Raw genomic sequence first — 21,938 nt, 5'->3', positions numbered from 1 at the left:
GAGGGGGTTCTGTCCGGCGGGCGGCGGCTGCTCCCAACACCCGCCCGCCTGACGATCCAATTTCGTCGGTGACGAAGTTCCGAGTTTATTGAACGGAATCCGTTTGTTTTTTTTTCTCTCATCTAGTCATCTCGTATTGTGCTCGTATCTACAGTTATAATAACGCAATTAATCGTGCAGTGTGTCAATAAGTGACCGGACGTTTATTGAGAAATGACAATTCGTGTATGAAGGAGAAATAAACAAAATCGTACTCATAATTGGTGCCGAGTGAACAAGGTAATTAGACATTTTATGTTTCGTGTAATCGATCACGGTGCCACCGAAGCCGTGTCGCTTTTCCTTTTGCCACACCCAGCTTAGTATTTTGCTGCAAAATGTTCTCATTTTTCATTTTATCGGGGGCCACGGGTTTTGTCTGACAACTGCACGATTCCAGGGTTTTCCTCGTAATTTATGTCCCAAGCTGGAAGTTCGAATCGTACTTGACCTATTACTATTCTTTAATAATGTCTTATACATTATTATTGTATACACAATAATACATTATATAATTGACATACCCTTTTTGTAGGTACTTGGTATTTAATGGTGGTTTTTAAGTTCTGCGCAGTGAATATAACTGCTCACTAACTGTATAAAGTTTATCCATTTAATTTCAGTAATAGGGTTTGAATTTTTTTAAATCAACTATATGATATAAGTGTTGATTTTGCAATTCATGACTCAGTAAAGGTTAACTTGCTACTATTTTTAAAATCTTAATTAATATTTTGTGAAATAGTCTAATAGTCGTGTAATTAAGGGGCTATATTGTGTAGAATTAAATATTACAGATAAATAATTTAGTAAGTGGTTTGATTTTCTATTTATTAACATATAAATCATAAATATTAGTAGATACCTATCTAATTTTAATTTGATCAGTTCCTCATCAAATATTATTTTATAAGATATTAACACCATAAGTTCTATATTTAATTGTATATAAAAACTTGTTACTTAGTTTGTCAAGTTTCTTAGTAACTAGTAGTTAATTTAAATATCTGTCTATTAACATTCCTACCTGAATTTAAAGTTGTATAACGCTTGTTATATTATTACTAAAAATATTTAAATACAATCTATTAATATATAATGCAAATAATATAATATTTTAATTATTTATATATATTATTAAGTACTATTTTAGATTTTTAGTAGATAACTTAGCATGTTTTATTGAAGATTGTCATTGTCACTTTTACATGGTGTACTTACACCAAACAAATTAACTTAAAAGTATTAAAATATCTATCATTAATATTATAAATTGAAAACTATAGTAAAGTTAAAACAACAAATAAAAGATAGTTTATATTTTGGTGTTTTGTTATAAGTTCTTTATTTTAATATGTTATATTGCACTTAATCAATTTGACCTTGTGATAATTTTAATATTTATTTTAATTTTGTTTGACTTGTTTAAAGTTAAGGGTATGCAAATAAAATAAAACTATAATCTTTGTTTAGTTAGATAGTATATTAATTCAGATGATTTTGTAGTTAAGATAAGTTAGAAATAAATAATTTGTTTTATTGAATGGTTAAATTACTGTATTATTTTAATTCATTTTCAAATAATAAATGTCTAAAAAAAAAACTATTATTTTATTACAAATAAATCTTTGATAGTACCAATTTGTAAATAAGTTGTATCTTAATTGGGTTATTAAGTAATTAGGTAGTTAAAGGTTCAAATTATTTTTTAATTGTATATATTTATATACAGATGAGATGACTAGACTGAAATCATTATACATTTTCATTAAAGAATTAATATTTCTTGTTTACTATTTATACTACAATGTACCTGATATCACAAGATATAATAATACCTTAGTATAATAATCTAACATTAGCTAACTAGTTAGTTGTTTTCATTCATAATTATTTTGATTATAAGTCATTGATAATCAATATTTATAATATTTAGTCAATCTTGAAATAATTATCAATTATTTTACATACTGATTTGTAACAAAACATTTAAAAAGATTAATTGCTATTTGATGTTTTTACTGATTTGAAATTGTATTTAGATAATTTTTATAACAAAAACCAATATTTTATTTAAGACATTTTCAAAATGGATCCTCTGGTTCCAAAAGAGGTAAAAATCCTCGAATCTGCTGAGGATATCCAAAATCGTCGTTTTCAAGTACTTGATCGCTATAGTGAATTCAAAGCAGAAGCCCGTTTAAAAAGAGAAAAACTTGAAGATTCTAGAAGATTTCAAGTAATTTAAAATTGAATTACTTCACATTTAAAATTATTTAGAGAAATTTATATTTTAATTTGTGTTTCATTACAGTATTTTAAAAGAGATGCAGATGAACTTGAATCCTGGATACTTGAAAAAACACAGGCTGCATCAGATGAAAGTTACAAAGATCCTACAAACTTGCAGGTTATTATTACTCATTTTATTTTTATATTGATAATTATAATAAATGTAATTTTAGGCTAAAATTCAAAAACACCAAGCATTTGAAGCCGAAGTTGCTGCACATAGTAATGCAATTGTTGTTTTGGATAACACTGGAATGGGAATGATTAATCAAAATCATTTTGCATCATCTGAAATACGTCAAAGACTTGGTAATTAAAATGTGTATAAATAAAATTTTTTATAAAACATTATTTGATTGGAATAATTTGATGATACCTATACAAAACAATTGTATCCAATTTCTTTCTAAGTCTTCAGTATTCAATTAGTTTTAAATATTATTATAGATAGATATTAATGTTAAATTACAAACAATTTTAGAGCAATTACACAAAGATTGGGATTTACTTTTATCAAAATTGGCTGAAAAAGGTGTTAAATTACAGCAAGCTTTGGTTTTAGTTCAATTTTTAAGACAATGTGATGAGGTTATGTTTTGGATCAATGATAAGGTAAATAATAAATTTTAGTTGAATGAACATTTTTTTTTTATTCTGTGTATTAATTATTCCTGACATTGTGTCTAGGAAACTTTTGTCACTACTGATGAGTTTGGTGCTGATCTAGAACATGTAGAAGTATTGCAACGTAAATTTGATGAATTTCAAAAGGATATGACATCACAAGAATATCGTGTTACTGAAGTAAATGATTTAGCCTCCAAATTAGTTCTGGAAGGACATCCTGAAAGAGAAACAATTTTGAAGAAAAAAGAGGTAAATAAACAATTAAACTGTTTAACATTTATTTATATACATATATATTTGAATTTGTATATTTAGGATTTAAATGAAGCCTGGACTCGACTTAAACAATTGACTTTAATGAGACAAGAACGGTTATTTGGAGCTCATGAGATACAACGTTTTAATCGTGATGCTGATGAAACTGTAGCTTGGATATCTGAAAAGGATGGTATATTGTCTTCTGAAGACTATGGAAGAGATTTAGCTAGTGTGCAAACACTTCAGGTTTGTTATAAAAATATAAATTAATACTAAAAATAGTTATTATTTATTATATATTTAGTAGTATAGTTGATGTGGTATCATATGCAGGATTGATATTATGAACATGCTTTATTATTATAATGCTGACTTCATACTAAACTATGTTGTGTAAAGTTTAACATATTCAACTTGTAGGTAATATGTAACCAACATTTTATTACCTACATATAAAATGAATGAGGCACAACATGTTATAGAATGAGCCCAGCCTATTTATATAGTTCAATGATAAACAAATTTTTCATGCTATTTTCTTATTTTAGAGGAAACATGAAGGAGTTGAAAGAGATTTAGCAGCTTTAGAAGATAAAGTTTCAATTTTGGGCCAAGAAGCAGATCGTTTATGTGGAATTCATGCAGATCATAGTTCACAAATTCAAAATAAGCGTGGAGAAATAGTTGCTTATTGGGAACGTCTAACTGCTAAAGCACAGGAACGCCGACAAAAATTAGATGAATCTTATTTACTTCAACGTTTCTTAGCTGATTTCCGTGATTTGACTTCTTGGATTAATGATATGAAGGCGATAATATATTCTGATGAATTGGCCAAGGATGTAGCTGGTGCTGAAGCTTTACTTGAAAGACATCAAGAACATAAGGTATATAAATAATTATATTTTAAATTTAATTTTAAATTAATACTAATTGTTTGAATAGGGAGAAATTGATGCTCGAGAAGATAGTTTCCGCATTGCATTAGAATCTGGAGAACATATATTGAAAAGTGAAAATGCACCTACATTAGTTAGTGAAAATTTAGGCAATTTAATCAGTGAAAAGAGCTCATTGTTAGCTTTATGGGAAGAGAGACGTATATTGTATGAACAATGTATGGATTTGCAATTGTTTTATCGTGATACTGAACAAGCTGATACATGGATGGCCAAACAAGAAGTATATATACTTAAATATGAATAATTAATATAGCGCATATAAATGATATGCCATAAATCATAGTAATAAATAATTAAATCATTTTAAAAATACAATATAATTTTTGTAGGCATTCTTATCCAATGAGGATTTGGGTGATTCTCTGGATAGTGTTGAAGCATTGATTAAAAAACATGAAGATTTTGAAAAATCTTTAGCTGCTCAGGAAGAAAAAATTAAAGCTCTTGATGAATTTGCTACGAAATTAATTGAAGGACAACATTATGCTACTGAAGATGTTGCACAACGCCGTGAAATGGTAAATATGGAATATAAAAATTGTTTATAACGTTACTTTTTTATTCTAAACATTTTTTAATCATTCATATATATAATTTTTAGTTATTGGAAAGACGCACAGCATTACTTGCAAAATCATCACAAAGACGCAGTGTTCTTGAAGATTCGTATAGACTTCAACAATTTGAAAGGGATTGTGATGAAACAAAAGGATGGATTAATGAAAAATTAAAATTTGCTAATGATGACAGTTATCTTGTAAGTTATATTTGTTTTTTATTTATTTAGAATATATATCATGTAATTAATATTATTGGTTATCAGGATCCAACCAATTTAAATGGAAAAGTACAGAAACATCAGAACTTTGAACAGGAACTCAATGCTAACAAATCTCGCATGGAAGAAATTACTTCTACTGGTCATGCACTTATTGAATCTAAACATTATGCTTTGAGTATGATAATTTTATAATTGCAATATTTTTTTTTTTTTTTTAAATATATTTTTTAATTCTTAGGTCGTATTCAACTAAGAATGGATGAAATTGTTCATTTATGGGAGAATTTAGTTACTGCATCAGGACAAAAAGGTTCAAAACTACGTGAAGCTGCACAGCAACAGCAATTTAATCGTACTGTTGAAGATATAGAACTATGGTTATCAGAAGTCGAAGGACAATTACTAAGTGAAGATTATGGAAAAGTAACTTTATTTTTATTATATCTATTTTATAAAATTATTTTCTTAAATAATAATAATTACTATTATTTTTTATACTTCAATTAATATTCATTTTTTTAAAGGATTTAACTAGTGTACAAAATCTTCAAAAAAAACATACTTTGTTGGAAGCTGATGTTGCTTCACATCAAGATAGAATTGAAGGTGTTAAAATAACAGCTGATCAGTTTGTTGATGGAGGTCATTTTGATGCAGACAACATTCGTGCAAAACAAGTAATTACTATTTTTTGGCAAAAAATTAACCTTATTTAATATTTTATTTACATATTAGGTTGTGTTATGTGATCGTTATTCATCATTAAAAAAACCCATGGAAACGCGTAGACAACGCTTAGCAGACTCTCTTTTAGCACAGCAATTATTTAGAGATGTTGAAGACGAAGAAGCTTGGATTCGTGAAAAAGAACCTGTTGCAGCATCAACAAATCGAGGTGAAAATATATGTTATTAAATACATTTTTATAATTTAATGTTTTTTATAGCAAATAAAATAATAATATAAATTGTATTTATAGGTCGTGACTTAATTGGTGTTCAAAATTTAATGAAGAAACATCAAGCTGTTGTGGCTGAAATTAACAATCATGAATCTCGTATAGCTGCTGTGACTCAAGCTGGACAACAAATGGTTGATGCTAAACATTTTGCTTCCGAAGATATAAAACAACGTTTAGCCAATCTTAATAAACATTGGAATCATCTTAAAGAAAAAGCATATCAGGTATGCATTTAATATTATAGTAATTACTAGTTTGATGTAGTCTTTTTATTAATACTTTAAATTGTTTAGTATCAATATCTATTACAGTAAAGCGTTGATTATCCGCACTAATTGTGACTAAAGGGGTGCGGATAATCAAATAACTGTTAAAAATAAAGTTAAAAACTAATTTACTGAGTGTATAACGTACCTATAATTAGAGTGAGTCATAGTAGATAATAAAATAATCTTTCATTATTTCATATTATGTAAAACGAACGTACCAAATAGTATAACTAAAAATAAATTTGTAGTGTGGATAATTGACGTTTTACTGTATTATTCTTCATTGAAAATCCTTAGCTCGTATTATTTATTTATTTTTATAAAATAGAATTATACTTTTTTCAGCGTAAACAAGATTTAGAAGATTCTCTTCAAGCGCATCAGTACTTTGCTGACGCTAATGAAGCTGAATCTTGGGTTAAAGAAAAAGAACCAATGGTGTTAAGTCAAGATTATGGAAGAGATGAAGATTCTTCTGAAGCCTTGTTAAAAAAGCACGAAGCATTGTTGTCAGATTTAGAGGCATTTAAAACTACAGTTGGATCACTTTCAGAACAAGCTGCTGCATGCAAGGTAAAGCGAAATGTTTTTGTTTAATCTAAAACATTTTATTGTATTATTTCTAATTTTTTCTTATTCTTAATATTTTATAACTCATGGTAAATAAATTTTATTTCATAATTTTAGCAACAAGAAACTCCAGTGGTTGATGTTAGTGGAAAGGAATGTGTAATGGCATTATTTGATTATACTGAAAAGTCACCGAGAGAAGTTTCTATGAAGAAAGGAGATGTTTTAATCTTATTAAATTCTAATAATAAAGTAGGCATTTTTAATATTTACAGACTATACTTATATTATCAGTAGTTTTTATATTTTGTAATATTTTATAATGTATCCACAATCAACTAATTATTATTTAATATTATACATTATCTTAATATTTTAGGAATGGTGGAAAGTAGAAGTAAATGATCGTCAAGGATTTGTCCCTGCTCCTTATGTAAAACGACTTGAAGTTTCTGGTTTGAGTGCATCTCAACAACATTTGGCTACTGGTGGATCAATTGCAGCTAGACAAGCACAAATTGAAGCTCAATATTCAAGACTCTTAAATCTAGCAAAAGAACGACAAACTAAACTTGCTGAAACTGTTAAAGCGTATGTACTAGTCAGAGAAGCTGCAGAATTGGCCACATGGATTAAAGATAAGGTTTGTTCGGGTTTTACACTACTAATAAGTGTTTTCGTGGTTATTAATTCATGTTAAATATTTTAGGAAAACCATGCCCAAGTACAAGATGTTGGAGAAGATTTAGAACAAGTGGAAGTTATGCAAAAGAAGTTTGATGATTTCCAATCTGATTTGAAAGCCAATGAAGTACGATTAGCTGAAATGAACGAAATAGCAATGCAGTTAATGAGTTTAGGACAAACAGAAGCAGCATTGAAAATAAACACTCAAATTCAGGTTTGTGAAATAATTACTACCATTATTGATAAATATGTATGTATAGTACTTACTGAGAACCTATAGGCATATATGATTTTAACCTTTATATGCAGTATGTTTATAATAAGACAGCGTTGAATATTTTAACAAAATAATCTTTAATTTGGATTTTTTTTAACTATTAAAAAGGTTCAATATTGCATTCCAATTCTTTATTTTTAATTTTCTTAATTAAGATTGTTAAAAAAAAAACAACTTAATTAAAAATATGAACTCAAATTGGATGGGTGGAAAAATTAAAAAAAACGTATTAAGTCTTAAAACCTATTAAAGGTGATTATTTTAAGTAAAGTTATTCATAACCAATTATTATATATATTGAATATTTTAATTGATATATTTAAGCTAAATTTATTTGCTTATTTTTTATTATCAAAAACGTTAAATAGGATTTGAATGAGAAATGGACATCTCTTCAACAACTTACTCAAGCCCGAGCTACACAATTAGGATCGGCTCATGAAGTACAAAGATTCCATAGAGATGTTGATGAAACACGTGATTGGATTCGTGAAAAAGATGATGCTCTTAATAATGATGATCTTGGTAAAGATTTAAGAAGTGTTCAGGCTTTACAACGTAAACATGAAGGATTAGAACGTGATTTGGCTGCATTACAAGATAAGGTTAGAAATATATTTTGTCATATTATAAAATAAAAGTTCAAATAAAAAACTGACATTTTGCATTAGATTCGCCAATTAGATGAAACTGCTAATCGCTTGATGAACACACATCCTGAATCTCGTGATAATACTTACATGAAACAAAGAGAAATAAATGAAGAATGGACTCAGTTAACAGCCAAAGCTAATACAAGAAAGGAGAAACTTTTAGATTCTTATGATTTGCAGAGATTCTTGTCAGACTATCGTGATTTGATGTCTTGGATTAATTCAATGATGGGTCTAGTTTCTAGTGATGAATTAGCATCTGACGTCACTGGAGCTGAAGCATTATTGGAACGCCATCAGGTAAATTAAACAAAAATAGAAACACCTAAAAAATTTAGATTCAAATATTGAGTTTATGTTTAAAAATATCCACAGTATCAATTAAAGCATAATTATTTTTTTTTATTTATGTCAAACATATGTATTTATGTTCTATCATTTTTGTAGAGTTTGAGAGCTGAAATAGACTATCGTTATGGTATAGCTCAGGTACAAAATGAAGTATTGGTTTTTGTGTATATGTCATTTAAAGTTTGCACTTCACTGACACTATTAAATATATTTTATAAGTTTGGTTTTTCACTTTCTAAAAATAGTATTTACTCAATACTATTAAGTATTAAACTATAGTGCCTAGATTATTATAAATAGATAATACTTGCTCAAATTTTTATTTTTAGTCTACTTTGAATATTCAGTAATCATTGAACTGAATGTATATTTTTTCTTTTTTATTTGAAACAAATTGCATTATTCATAAACTAATAAAAATAAAATTTTGATCACAATATTTTACAACTGTAAATGTTATCAAGTGCACTTAAATGTTGTATATACTACTATACTATAATATTTATCATTCAGTCAGTTGGTAATAATAAAAACAAAACATCAAATTTATAATTATTTAATAACATCTACTAAGTAAAACATAATCTTACTTAATACTAATTTCTATATTTTAGTACTAAGTGACAAAAACATAGTACTAATGGGCATTATGCCATTATTTAAAATTGTTTCAAGAAAAATTTAAATATTCAGTATAAATTTGCAAGCATTTACTTATATTTTATTTTAGAAATTACTATAGAATAGTACAATTTTATTTTTATAGACAATTGTAAGTGAATACCTGAGCCATGATAGTAATTAAAATTAAATTAACTCATTGTTTTAAGTTTGTTTTTAATGTTTAATAATGTAACTTATTATTTTTATTATGAGAGTGTTGTTACTTATAACTTAATGATGTTACAATCATTCAATAATAAGACATTGTATACTAATAAAATACACCAATGAATTTTTCACTTAAAATATGTTTTAGATATTTTTAAACTAATATTAATATTATCTAATAAGTAATGATTATCATAACATTTTACTGATGATATTTCTTCTGTCTTTAGTATTACTAAAAAATTAATATTTCATTCTGCTACACTTTTTCACTATTTAGATTAAAAATTTTATTTTACTTTTATTATACTAATTTTTTATTTTAGGAGCATCGCACAGAAATTGATGCTCGTACTGGCACCTTCCAAACATTTGAAATGTTTGGACAACAACTTTTACAGTCTGGACATTATGCTAGTGTTGAAATACAAGAAAAAATTGAAAGCATGACTGAAGCTAGACAAGAGTTGGAAGAGTGAGTTTTCAGTTAGTAAGAATAATTTTTCTTGGAGTCTAATAAAATTAAATTTTAAATATAGAGCATGGATAAACCGTCGAATGCAACTAGATCAATGCCTGGAACTGCAATTATTCTACAGGGATTGTGAACAGGCTGAAAACTGGATGTCAGCTAGAGAGGCATTCCTTGCGTCTGAAGAAGTTGATTCTAAGGGAGATAATGTTGAAGCTTTAATTAAAAAACATGAAGATTTTGACAAAGCTATTAATGCACATGTATGATTGTTTTTAAAACAAATATTTTCATAGTTGTAATTTAAAATTTACTTAATACAGGAAGAGAAAATTGCAGCTTTACAAACATTAGCTGATCAATTAATGGCCGCACAACATTATGCTGCCACTCCAATTGATGAAAAAAGACAACAAGTTCTAAATAGATGGCGTCATTTAAAAGAGGCTTTAATTGAAAAAAGATCAAAATTAGGTGAATCACAGACATTACAGCAGTTTAGTAGAGATGCTGATGAGATTGAGAATTGGATTGCTGAAAAACTTCAATTGGCTACAGAGGAAAGTTACAAGGATCCAGCAAATATTCAATCTAAACATCAAAAGCATCAAGCATTTGAAGCAGAATTAGCTGCCAATGCTGACCGAATTCAAAGTGTTTTAGGCATGGGACAGAATTTGATTGATAAACATCAGTGTGCTGGATCAGATGAAGCTGTTCAGGTACTAATTAAACCGTTAATATTTTTTCAATTTATGTTAATATATATTTTTAATTTAGTCAAGATTAGGATCAATTGCTGATCAATGGGAATATTTGACTCAAAAAACAACTGAGAAATCGTTGAAACTCAAGGAAGCAAACAAACAGCGTACCTATATTGCTGCTGTTAAAGATTTAGATTTCTGGTTGGGCGAAGTAGAATCATTGTTAACATCTGAAGACTCTGGAAAGGATTTGGCATCTGTTCAAAATTTAATTAAAAAACATCAACTTGTTGAAGCTGATATTCAGGCACATGAAGATCGTATTAGAGGTTAATATTGTTAAATAATTTATAATGTTTACTCAAATCTTTAAAGTTAAAAGTTTTTATATTAAATATTCATAATACTTCATTTTTTAAAAATAATTATAACCTTAAAACTTTTTTTTAGATATGAATGGTCAAGCTGATTCATTAATTGAGAGTGGTCAATTTGAAGCAGGAAGTATCCAAGAACGTCGTAGTTCTATCAATGAAAGATATGAACGTATTAGAAATTTGGCAGCACATCGCCAAGCTCGTTTAAATGAAGCTAACACTTTACATCAATTCTTCAGAGATATTGCAGATGAAGAATCATGGATAAAGTAAGTTGTGTATATTAAAAGTATTATGTTTTTTTTTAATTTGTATTTATTTATTATTAATTTTAGAGAGAAAAAACTTTTAGTCGGATCTGATGATTATGGCCGTGATTTAACTGGTGTACAAAATCTTAAAAAAAAACACAAAAGACTCGAAGCAGAATTAGCATCACATGAACCTGCTATACAATCAGTGCAAGAAGCTGGAGAAAAATTAATGGATGTTTCTAACCTTGGCGTTCCAGAAATTGAACAGGTAAGTTTTTAATTTTTTTTTTTTTGAAGATTTTGTTGACTTTTTTTGTTTTAAGCGATTAAAATTATTAAATCAAGCATGGGATGAATTGAAACAAATGGCTTCAAACCGAGGAAAAAAATTAGACGAGTCGTTAACCTATCAACAATTTTTAGCCAAAGTAGAAGAAGAAGAAGCTTGGATCAGGTAAATTAATATAACATTTATAAATTGCCCATGTGACAAATCTATAAAACATTTATGTATTTGTCTGTCATTTATTGTATTCAGTGAAAAACATCAATTATTATCCGTGGAAGATTTTGGAGATACTATGGCAGCTGTACAGGGTCTTTTGAAAAAGCATGATGCATTTGAAACTGATTTTGCTGTTCATCGTGATCGTTGTGAACAAATAAGCCACGGAGGTATTGACCTTGCAGATTCAAAGAACCATCATGCAGATAGTATATTACAGCGTTGCCAACAACTTCAGGTATCTATACAAGTTAATTAAAATCTAAAATTTGAAATGGTTATAAAACTTTGTTACATAAATAGATTAAGTTGGACAATTTATCTGCATTGGCTGCCAAACGCAAATCCAAGTTGATGGATAATTCTGCTTACTTACAATTTATGTGGAAAGCAGATGTTGTTGAATCATGGATTGCTGATAAAGAAACTCATGTTAGATCAGAAGAATATGGTAGAGATTTATCCACTGTTCAAACTTTACTTACGAAACAAGAAACTTTTGATGCTGGTAAGGAATTACAATTGATTTTTTTCATATTATTCATATAAAAACGCAACCAACATAGATAATTATAGTTAAAAAAAAAAAAATTGTAATTAGGTCTTCATGCGTTTGAACATGAAGGAATACAAAATATCACTGCTCTAAAGGATCAATTGATTACTGCTAATCATAATCAATCAGAAGCAATTTTAAAACGACATGCTGATGTAATTGACAGGTATTAATTGTTTAGTATTGTATTGTATTTTGTTTGTTTGATTCAACATTAACTCTAGTAAATATTTTTTAGATGGCAAAAATTATTGGGCGATTCTGATGGCCGCAAACAGCAATTATTGCGTATGCAAAACCAATTCCGACAAATTGAAGAACTGTATTTGACTTTTGCTAAAAAAGCTTCTGCTTTTAACTCCTGGTTTGAAAATGCTGAGGAAGATTTAACAGACCCTGTACGTTGTAATTCCATAGAGGAAATCAGAGCACTTCGTGAAGCACATGCACAGTTCCAAGTAAGTAAATAGTTATACTTTGTTCAGAGTACACTGGTGGTTTAAGTATATGCTACTGAATGCTGTACGTTGTCAGACCCCTTGATTTATCGTTTGGTAATATATCGTACAGTAGCATAGTGGATGAACAGGAGGTAATAGCAATGGTGGGGATAAACAATTGGCTAACACCAGGACCGATAACCGGTATTAAGGAGACATGCATGTATACAGTGAGTTTTCGTCCACTGCCCTGTGTACTCTTAAACTGAATGGAGTATAGTAAAAAATAATTGAACTAATTATTTTTTGTATAAATTTATTTTATTATGTAGGCATCATTGACATCTGCTCAATCAGATTTTGAAGCATTGGCTGCCCTTGATCATCAGATAAAAAGTTTTAATGTTGGTCCTAACCCATACACATGGTTCACCATGGAAGCTTTAGAGGATACTTGGCGTAACCTTCAAAAAATCATTAAGGAGCGAGATATTGAATTAACTAAAGAAGCCCAAAGACAAGATGAGAATGATACACTTAGAAAAGAATTTGCTAAACATGCCAATACTTTCCACCAATGGTTAACCGAAACTAGGTATACATAATTAGTTAATACCATTAATTTTAGAAGTTATTAATGTATTTTTTATTACTTCAATTATAGAACATCAATGATGGAAGGATCTGGTTCATTAGAACAACAACTGGAAGCCATTAAAGTATTTTTTTACATTAAATATTTCATTGAATTATGTGTTTTATTTATTCAATTAAATTATTTTACAGCGTAAAGCAACAGAAGTGCGTTCTCGTCGTTCAGATTTAAAGAAAATTGAAGACCTTGGGGCTATTCTCGAAGAACATCTAATATTAGACAACAGGTACTATTTTTTTTCAATATTATTATATACTACAAAATAAACTAATATTAATCAATCATTTATAAGGTATACGGAACATAGTACAGTTGGTTTAGCTCAGCAATGGGATCAACTAGATCAATTAGGTATGCGAATGCAACACAATCTAGAACAACAAATTCAAGCAAGAAATCAATCAGGTGTCAGTGAAGACGCGCTGAAAGAATTCTCAATGATGTTTAAACACTTTGACAAGGATCGCTCTGGGCGTCTTGATAAAACCGAATTCAAATCCTGCCTCAGGGCTTTAGGTTATGATTTACCTATGGTAGAAGAAGGACAGCCTGATCCTGAATTTGAAGCAATATTAGGTATTGTATTTGTTTTAAATGTTGTTTCTGCAGATATTTAATTTATTTATTGTTATTAGATGTGGTAGATCCAAATCGTGATGGTTATGTATCTCTTCAAGAGTACATGGCATTCATGATCAGCAAAGAGACCGAAAATGTACAAAGTTCAGAGGAGATTGAGAATGCATTCAGAGCAATCACTGCTGGTGATAGACCATATGTTACAAAAGAAGAACTGTATGCTGTAAGTATCACATAGCATCATTATACAATATTTTATGATTGTATATATTTTTTTTTGTATTTATTCATAGAACCTTACCAAGGATATGGCTGATTATTGTGTTGCTCGTATGAAACCATTTGTGGATACAAAAACTGAACGGCCAATCACTGGGGCTCTTGATTACATAGAGTTTACTAAGACACTTTTTCAAAATTAAAGCATAATATTATATTGCACGCTAAATCAGATATTTTATAATAGATTTATTTACGTATACTTAACTATTTAGCTTAAGACTAAATCATGTGAGCAATTTATTAATAATTTGCATTTCAAATGTTATATCAGTAAAATATTCTATTTTTTATTTTAATTGAGAGTGAATTTTTGTTTTATGTATTTTTGTTTGGCATTAAAATGTTAACCATTAATGAATCTACCTACTACTAACATGTTTTTTTTTTAATTTTATTATTATTTATTTATTTTATTACTTAAGAATAGAAAGAGATGATTATATTTATATTTATTATTAAATTGCTTATGCTTGTGAGTTTTATTCATGCAATTATGTTTTACCTAATTTATTTTTCACATTAAAGTCTCGCCAAATAATAAATTGTATTTTATTTCTTTCCTTAGATTTAAAATGTCAAAAATTGATTATTTTTGAAGAAGTAAATATAATGGTAAATAAATAATGTAACATATCTTCTTCAGATAAATTACAATATAGTTTAACAAAAGCTAGTCATCTCATATCAATAACATAAACCTAGTTACATTATAGTTTCTTGAACCATGCTTATATATTTTAATCTTAAATATCATTAATGTGGTATAAAATATTTAAGATGATGATATCTTTTGTTATACCTAGTCACCATTTCTGGTACTGCACAAATAAATATAATATAATACATCATCATTTATTCTATGAACAATTCAAATAGTCATCAAGATAACTGTGGTCAAAACTTTTTTCCAAGAATATATTTGTAGTATTGTTCATTTTTCAATTAAAAACACTTTTACATAATATACAACATGACAAAATGTTATATTTTGATGTAACTATTTAAATGTATATAATTATTTTAAAAGAACAACAATGTAATATGAGGCGGGAAACCGACCAGAGTAGAATCCAGTGTGTTCATAGTGTTTATATTACCTTTAACGCTACTCGCCAGTATCAGTTAAATACTAGATCAAAATTTACTATTAACTTTGATTTGTTTTAAAACATGATTATCAATATATGTTGGGATTTGACTTGTAAATGCACAGAAATATCCTGAGAATATTATAATAATCTAGACTGAAGGTATTTTATAAAAATAAAGAAAAAAGAGTAAAATAAGTTATATACATACTTTAATTATTTAAACATAATACATAAAACTAGATTTTAGTTTAGTATACATTTATATATTTATATACTTAAACAATAATACAATCATAAAGTATTAGAATCTATGTTCAACAGATGTATGGTCACAAATGTCTCACTTACTAGTGACTTTGTTTAACGAATTTATCAAATATTCTGCTAAACTCTTGTAAGTTTTAACCTAAAAATTAATATACAGGATAAGATATGTATTTCTATTAAAAAAAGTTTTTATAACTTCAATTACTTGTGAGGATTCCGGATGAGTGATGACAATAGGCTGACCAGAATCACAACCATTAGTTATAATAGGATCCAAAGGTATAGAAAATAATGTATCTATTTCTGAAAACAATATTAAATATTACCATTCAATGAGTTACCAATAAAATAACTAAATACTTTCTTGTGTGGCTAATTCTTGAACACTATCTCCGAAAATAAAATTTTCATTTGAACATTTTGAACATTTCATAGTACTCATATTTTGTATTATTCCCAAAATAGGAATATTTAACTTTTTATACATTGTTATACCTCTCCTGGTCACATCAAGAGCAGCTTTTTGACCAGTAGTAACAATTAAAACACCTAAAATTCATATATTTTTTATAAATATTTGTAATAATTCATAAATATTTAACATTATTTTATTACCACTGATTGGAATATTTTGAGCTAGAGATAAGTGTGTATCTCCTGTTCCTGGTGGTGTATCTACTATAAGGTAATCTGTATGGTCCCAGGAGACACCTCTAATTAATTTATCGATGGCTCCCATTACCATAAGTCCTCTCCAAATAGCTGCTGATTGATTGGTTATCAAATTACCCATTGACATGCTATAATAGTAAAATTAAATTAGATTTCAAAAAAAAAACAAATTGTCTTGAAATAAATAATTTACCACTTAACACCATAGTTAATGAGAGGCACCATAAGGTTATCTATATGTTATAAATAACAAATAATTAATTAAAATGTAATATTTTGTTTTATTAAAATACAAAGAATAACAACCTTAACCCTTACTATTATTAATTAAAGGGGTTTCATGTAAATTCATCATTAATGGTATAGATGGACCAAATACATCAGCATCCAATAATCCAACATCTTTGTTAGGTGCAACACATTTTATAGCTGTAGCTAGATTTACTGAGTAATAAACATTTATCTTTATTATACTTTAAGTATTGTATGTTTTACACACTTAAGTTTATAGCATAAATTGTAATACATTAGCTTACCAGCTGTTGTTGATTTACCAACACCTCCTTTACCAGATGCCACCAATATTATGTGGTTCACACCATTAATTGGATGTTTTTGAGGCAACTTTTTCCTCATGAGTTCTGCTTGTTTTTTAGTTAATTGTGATAAATTTTTTACACATGTACATCTTAATTGATCCTGGAATGATATAGCCGTTAATCATAATAAATATACAAAAATTTAGAAAAAAAAATCATGTTCTCACATTCATCAAAGGATAAATCCGGTTAATAGTAGATATTGAACTTGTTATAAACATAATAAAATATAATATTCTAGATTGATTAAATTAATAATACAATTTCTGCTAAATTCATAAATCAACAAATTTTCGAATTCTGCAAATATTTTAAATTTTGAATATCAAATTGATAACCATAAGTCCACAGTATCTATTATCTATGGTCCATAGACACCACAACTTTAGATAGTACCATAAATTTAGATACTATCTAAAACAGTGATAAACACTAGAATAGTCTAATAGAGATATAAAAATATAAAAATGTCCCACCGACAGACATAAATAATACAATGTTAATCGAACAAACCTGTACCGGCGTACACAATCCTAACGTAATGAGTTGTATGTGTAGTGTAATGCAATTTAAACAAATTATCTTTATGTTTGCAATTTGCTTCTATAGCTAACCCAAGGGCATTTATTACATTAATTACTAATAATTATGTTAAATATTTATCCACTAACCGAATTTTTAAACAGTTTATACTGTTTATAGTGCACCAGATCTAACAATATCTCATCACAGCTCTAACAATGGTCTCTGTGCTATGTCTAACTAAAGCTTTGGATGCCGGATGATTCCTAGTAAGAGTAAAAATTAATAATATACTTTTTAATCACAGATACATATTATCAGACATCTGTCAATCTGTGTTGTGTTTTTAATACAAATTCCTTATCGGATAATTTTGGTAATGAACAAAATATATTATGATATTTATATATAAATATATATATATACATCGTATCAGTAAACTGTCTGCAAAACGTTTGCTTTCGTTACTTCGACGAAAACGGTGTTATCACAATTATAATTTTTTTTTTATCTTTTTGATCTTTATGTACTTGAATAGTTGAATCAATAATTACTATTACTTAACATCCAATTATTTTAGCCAAAACCAGCATTCAGTTTTTATGATTCAAGTCTAACCAAATTAGTTAACATATTATTTACTTATAATGTCATGTTTAATTAATAAATTTGGGTCAAACTGGAAACCGAATTATCTATTATTCAAAGTAAGTTTTTAAAATTATTAAATAACATCAATAAAACATAAAAAATATTTTAAAACAAATTTTAGACTAGTAGATCTAAGTCAACAACAGTTAGAGATAAGTTCCGTGAGGTAATTCAAAGTGGACCGGACTTATCTGATTTTATAAATGAAACACCTATAACATCAAAGAACTATAGTGGCAAATTACGACGAGCAAAAGGCGAAGAAGATAGACTGCGTTTACCTCCTTGGCTTAAAACTAAAATACCAACTGGAGAAAATTTTTCAAAAATTAAAGAGCAACTGCGTGATTTGAACTTACATACTGTTTGTGAGGAAGCTCGATGCCCAAACATTGGTGAATGTTGGGGTGGAGGTAAACATGGCACAGCTACTGCAACAATTATGGTATTATTTAAAAAAACATATTTTGTGTTATATTGTATTTTTATTGATTAATTATTTTTCAGTTATTGGGTGACACCTGTACTAGGGGCTGTCGATTTTGTTCTGTTAAAACATCTAGAGCCCCACCACCTCCTGATCCCAACGAACCAGTTAATACAGCAAAAGCCATTGCATCATGGGGACTTGATTATATTGTGTTGACATCAGTTGATCGAGATGGTATATTAAAATAAAGAAAAAAATTATATTTATTGAATAATGAATTGTATATGGTGAAATGTTTTCAGATTTGGAAGATGGTGGTTCTGCTCATTTTGCTGAAACTGTAGTTGAAATTAAACATCGGTTAGTCAAATAACCTAAGTAGTTCAATTTTCAATATTGTTTATTATTCCTGCTCTGTTTATATTCTTTTAATTTATTATTATTTTTTTTAGTAATCCTAATATAATGATTGAGTGTTTGGTACCAGATTTTCGCGGATCAGCTGAAAATGTAAAAACTATTGTAGATTCAGGATTAGATGTTTTTGCTCATAATATTGAAACTGTTGAAAAGCTAACACCTTTTGTTAGAGATCGAAGAGCAAATTATAGGTAAATAAAATATGTATAGTCATAGTTCATTATTTTTATTAATACTTCAAGAAATATTAAATCAATCACTTAGGTATCAAGTTGAATAGTGATAAAAAGTTAAAATAAATATAAAATGATCATATTTTCTTAACAACTGTATGGCGCTAACATTGATCCACAAAAGAGCACATTAAAGTTAAATTGATAAAATATTTAAGAATGTTATGGCTTTACTCAGTGATTGTATATTTGTATGATAGTTGCTTACTTGCAATACTTCCAATTATTCTAAGCGAGTTGTTAGTATATAAAATATTATAATTCAAAAATACTAACACAAATATATAATACAGTGTGTAAATACTAATTTAGAACACTCAATATCTTTGCATAGAACACTGCAATTTGAATTCTGTTTTTTAGTTGGTTGCTATCTTATTTATTTTAGTTAAAATATACATTTTTATGGCCTATGCATTTTTTAAATTTAATTAGATATGTGCATGCTCAGTACAACTATTTTTTCTTTAATAGCAACCACCTGTTTTAACCACTTATTATTTTTTGCCTAATTTTTTAATGAATTTTGATAGTATTATCAACAATTCAACAAAAAAACTACAAAATGCACTCAATTTTTAATTTTTGATTCTATGTGTGAAATAATTATTCTAGGATTGTTTTGAATTGACATTTTCACCCCTATTTATTTGAGGTAATAATTACAGTAATTCAAATTATTATAATTTTGACTTATGTATTAATTTAAAAACTTATAGCAGAAAAAATATGTTGTTTACTTCATTAATAATTAATAACAAATTTAATAACTTAAAAACAGAATTCAAATTGCAAGGCTCTACACAAAAATATTGAGTGTTCTGAATATAATTAGCGTTTATATACTGTTTATAATATTTAAAATTAACATTTTGTAAAAAAAACCAGCATAAAAATACATCAATTTATTAACTTTGGGTTTGATAGTAGATCAATTAAATTTAAATTTTAAAAATATCAGCATAATATTGCTTTTTTATTATTGTAAATTTTATTTAGCAAACTTTTTTTATGTTGTTAGCTTAAATTGACTTATCATCAAACTTAAAAGAAATAAAATAATCAACGGAATCTCACTGGCTTTGATTGATATTTTAAATAGGCACTTTAAAATAAAAAAAAAAATCATTAAAACCTTAAGAGGTGCTACGGATAATAATCATCAATCTTACCTTTAAATTTTGAAATATTTTAATTCATTATAATATGAAACATATTATTTAAAAACAAAAAATTGGTTCTGTTAAACAGAATTTTTTTTATGTTGTTTATTTGCAAGACAATAACAACACAGGAGAGTGTAAAATTCTTTTAATTCTTGATTATTTAAAGAGTTATAAGCAAGACCACCGAACTGGATCAACAATTTCTACCAGGAAAATAAAAAATATCAGCTCACTTAGGTATACCTATAGAAACACCCCTAAAAAAACAAAAAACATGTCCCTATACCCCGGTATCCCGCCTGCCCAGTCCAGTCTTGATCATAAGTCATTAATATACCACATTTTTTTTTTTTTAATTTAAAGTTTCCAGTATGAAACTTATTATACAAGATTATAATCTTTAATCCTGTAATTTGTAGACAAACAATGTCAGTGTTGCGTAAAGCTAAAGAATTTAATCCACAACTTATAACAAAATCATCCATAATGCTGGGTCTTGGCGAAACTGATGAGCAAATTGAACAAACATTTAAAGGTAATTATTACATATTGCAAATGTGGTATAAATGTTTTTCTTTTCTTTGCTACTTAAAAACATATATTTTGTAGATCTAAAAGAATCATTAGTGGATTGTGTTACACTTGGACAATACATGCAACCTACAAAACGACATTTAAAAGTAATTGAATATGTCACTCCTGAGAAGTTTAAACATTGGCAAGAGGTTGGTGATAAGATGGGATTTTTGTACACAGCAAGTGGTCCGCTTGTAAGAAGTTCATACAAAGCTGGTGAATTTTTTATCGGCAATGTATTAAAAAAACGTAAAGAAGCACAGGAGTCTAAAAATTCTAAGACTACTTAAATGCATTGTTGTTGTTGTTTATTATATTGTTATTATGTTATTATTGAAATATAATATATAATTTTATATATGTATTATTATAAAAACCACATAGAAAGTAGAAAGAAGTATAAAAAATTAATCAGTTTTGAAAATACTGTTCATTGGAAATTTAAAGTGAATAGAGCTCTAAAAGTAAGGTTTAAGTATGGGTATTCATGAAGGAGTCTTGTTTTATAAATATACACAAAAAAATAAATTATCTTTAATTTTAATAATAATAAAAGTATTATAATATAATTATATTGGTAATACATTGAAGTTAATACAAGTTATTATTTATTTGATTAGATGACATTTATCAAAAATATTTATCAGATGTTTGATTAGTTGATTAATTGTTGTTAGTGAATTAGAAATAATTAACTTATTATAAGTGAATAAATAATTTTACTGTAATCAGCATCTTTATAGGTTTTAATTATATCCACTATCACTAAGGTGTAAAATGAAGCTTATATCAATTTGTAATACTTAAAAATGTACCCGCCCTTGATATTTTCTTATTTTAAATATTAACTATGTTCTACAAAACTAAACAGTGGCAACAAAGTCCAAAATTTTACTTATGACATTATATACCTCTACATAAAATGT

The 21,938-nt window shown here is 27.5% G+C and overlaps 3 protein-coding genes across 7 annotated transcripts; 2 read left to right on the top strand and 1 right to left on the bottom strand.

Moving 5' to 3' along the window:
* Nucleotides 1-51: 51 nt before the first annotated feature.
* Nucleotides 52-14,867, top strand: LOC113554825 (spectrin alpha chain). Of its 2 annotated transcripts, XM_026958882.1 has the most exons (40): nucleotides 52-279; nucleotides 2,118-2,278; nucleotides 2,354-2,449; nucleotides 2,505-2,640; nucleotides 2,813-2,943; nucleotides 3,019-3,207; nucleotides 3,274-3,462; nucleotides 3,765-4,103; nucleotides 4,162-4,398; nucleotides 4,508-4,696; nucleotides 4,780-4,935; nucleotides 5,002-5,134; nucleotides 5,198-5,382; nucleotides 5,484-5,636; nucleotides 5,695-5,854; nucleotides 5,939-6,144; nucleotides 6,535-6,762; nucleotides 6,877-7,011; nucleotides 7,139-7,402; nucleotides 7,469-7,660; nucleotides 8,092-8,328; nucleotides 8,395-8,676; nucleotides 8,824-8,865; nucleotides 9,885-10,033; nucleotides 10,098-10,293; nucleotides 10,354-10,752; nucleotides 10,811-11,066; nucleotides 11,188-11,383; nucleotides 11,450-11,636; nucleotides 11,692-11,822; nucleotides 11,907-12,111; nucleotides 12,177-12,381; nucleotides 12,475-12,595; nucleotides 12,668-12,887; nucleotides 13,202-13,464; nucleotides 13,534-13,588; nucleotides 13,656-13,750; nucleotides 13,817-14,100; nucleotides 14,160-14,326; nucleotides 14,397-14,867. In XM_026958882.1, the coding sequence occupies exons 2-40, from the start codon at nucleotides 2,129-2,131 to the stop codon at nucleotides 14,523-14,525; spliced, it is 7,287 nt and encodes a 2,428-aa protein (XP_026814683.1). In that variant the 5' UTR covers nucleotides 52-279; nucleotides 2,118-2,128; the 3' UTR covers nucleotides 14,526-14,867. The 2 variants fall into 2 exon arrangements, with proteins under 2 accessions (XP_026814683.1, XP_026814692.1); XM_026958891.1 differs by lacking the exons at nucleotides 52-279; nucleotides 8,824-8,865 and having other exon boundaries at nucleotides 2,129-2,278.
* An 801-nt stretch (nucleotides 14,868-15,668) lies between these two features.
* On the bottom strand, nucleotides 15,669-17,828 carry LOC113554848 (iron-sulfur protein NUBPL). 4 transcript variants are annotated; one of them, XM_026958923.1, is made up of 9 exons: nucleotides 17,686-17,828; nucleotides 17,182-17,314; nucleotides 16,952-17,114; nucleotides 16,734-16,859; nucleotides 16,609-16,648; nucleotides 16,359-16,543; nucleotides 16,104-16,292; nucleotides 15,949-16,046; nucleotides 15,817-15,882 (listed from the first exon to the last, which is right to left on the bottom strand). In XM_026958923.1, exons 2-9 carry the CDS (start codon nucleotides 17,233-17,235, stop codon nucleotides 15,817-15,819), a joined length of 921 nt encoding a protein of 306 aa, XP_026814724.1. In that variant the 5' UTR covers nucleotides 17,236-17,314; nucleotides 17,686-17,828. The 4 variants fall into 4 exon arrangements, with proteins under 4 accessions (XP_026814740.1, XP_026814731.1, XP_026814724.1 ...); XM_026958914.1 differs by having other exon boundaries at nucleotides 17,528-17,771; XM_026958939.2 differs by lacking the exon at nucleotides 17,182-17,314 and having other exon boundaries at nucleotides 15,669-15,882.
* LOC113554840 (lipoyl synthase, mitochondrial) lies at nucleotides 17,652-21,368 on the top strand. The gene is made up of 8 exons (XM_026958903.1): nucleotides 17,652-17,805; nucleotides 18,117-18,243; nucleotides 18,309-18,632; nucleotides 18,695-18,851; nucleotides 18,920-18,977; nucleotides 19,070-19,228; nucleotides 20,856-20,971; nucleotides 21,046-21,368. The coding sequence occupies exons 2-8, from the start codon at nucleotides 18,184-18,186 to the stop codon at nucleotides 21,300-21,302; spliced, it is 1,131 nt and encodes a 376-aa protein (XP_026814704.1). The 5' UTR covers nucleotides 17,652-17,805; nucleotides 18,117-18,183; the 3' UTR covers nucleotides 21,303-21,368.
* The last annotated feature ends 570 nt before the right edge of the window (nucleotides 21,369-21,938 follow it).

Source organism: Rhopalosiphum maidis, chromosome 1, assembly GCF_003676215.2.
Source record: "Rhopalosiphum maidis isolate BTI-1 chromosome 1, ASM367621v3, whole genome shotgun sequence".
Lineage (NCBI taxonomy): Eukaryota > Metazoa > Arthropoda > Insecta > Hemiptera > Aphididae > Rhopalosiphum > Rhopalosiphum maidis.
This window is presented reverse-complemented; position numbering and strand designations above follow the sequence as displayed.

What these genes read in the sequence shown, in the direction of transcription:
- LOC113554825 (XM_026958882.1), top strand. Translation starts at nt 2,129, where the DNA reads ATGGATCCTCTGGTTCCAAAAGAGGTAAAAATCCTCGAATCTGCTGAG. An exon ending in GATCAGATGAAGCTGTTCAG is followed by an intron (nt 10,753 to 10,810) that starts GTACTAATTAAA and finishes TTTTTAATTTAG; the next exon opens with TCAAGATTAGGATCAATTGC. An exon ending in CATGCTGATGTAATTGACAG is followed by an intron (nt 12,596 to 12,667) that starts GTATTAATTGTT and finishes AATATTTTTTAG; the next exon opens with ATGGCAAAAATTATTGGGCG.
- LOC113554848 (XM_026958923.1), bottom strand. Translation starts at nt 17,235, where the DNA reads ATGTTTATAACAAGTTCAATATCTACTATTAACCGGATTTATCCTTTG. An exon ending in AACCCCTTTAATTAATAATA is followed by an intron (nt 16,649 to 16,733) that starts GTAAGGGTTAAG and finishes TATAACATATAG; the next exon opens with ATAACCTTATGGTGCCTCTC. An exon ending in TCAAAATATTCCAATCAGTG is followed by an intron (nt 16,293 to 16,358) that starts GTAATAAAATAA and finishes TATGAATTTTAG; the next exon opens with GTGTTTTAATTGTTACTACT.
- LOC113554840 (XM_026958903.1), top strand. Translation starts at nt 18,184, where the DNA reads ATGTCATGTTTAATTAATAAATTTGGGTCAAACTGGAAACCGAATTAT. An exon ending in GTAGTTGAAATTAAACATCG is followed by an intron (nt 18,978 to 19,069) that starts GTTAGTCAAATA and finishes TATTTTTTTTAG; the next exon opens with TAATCCTAATATAATGATTG. An exon ending in AATTGAACAAACATTTAAAG is followed by an intron (nt 20,972 to 21,045) that starts GTAATTATTACA and finishes TATATTTTGTAG; the next exon opens with ATCTAAAAGAATCATTAGTG.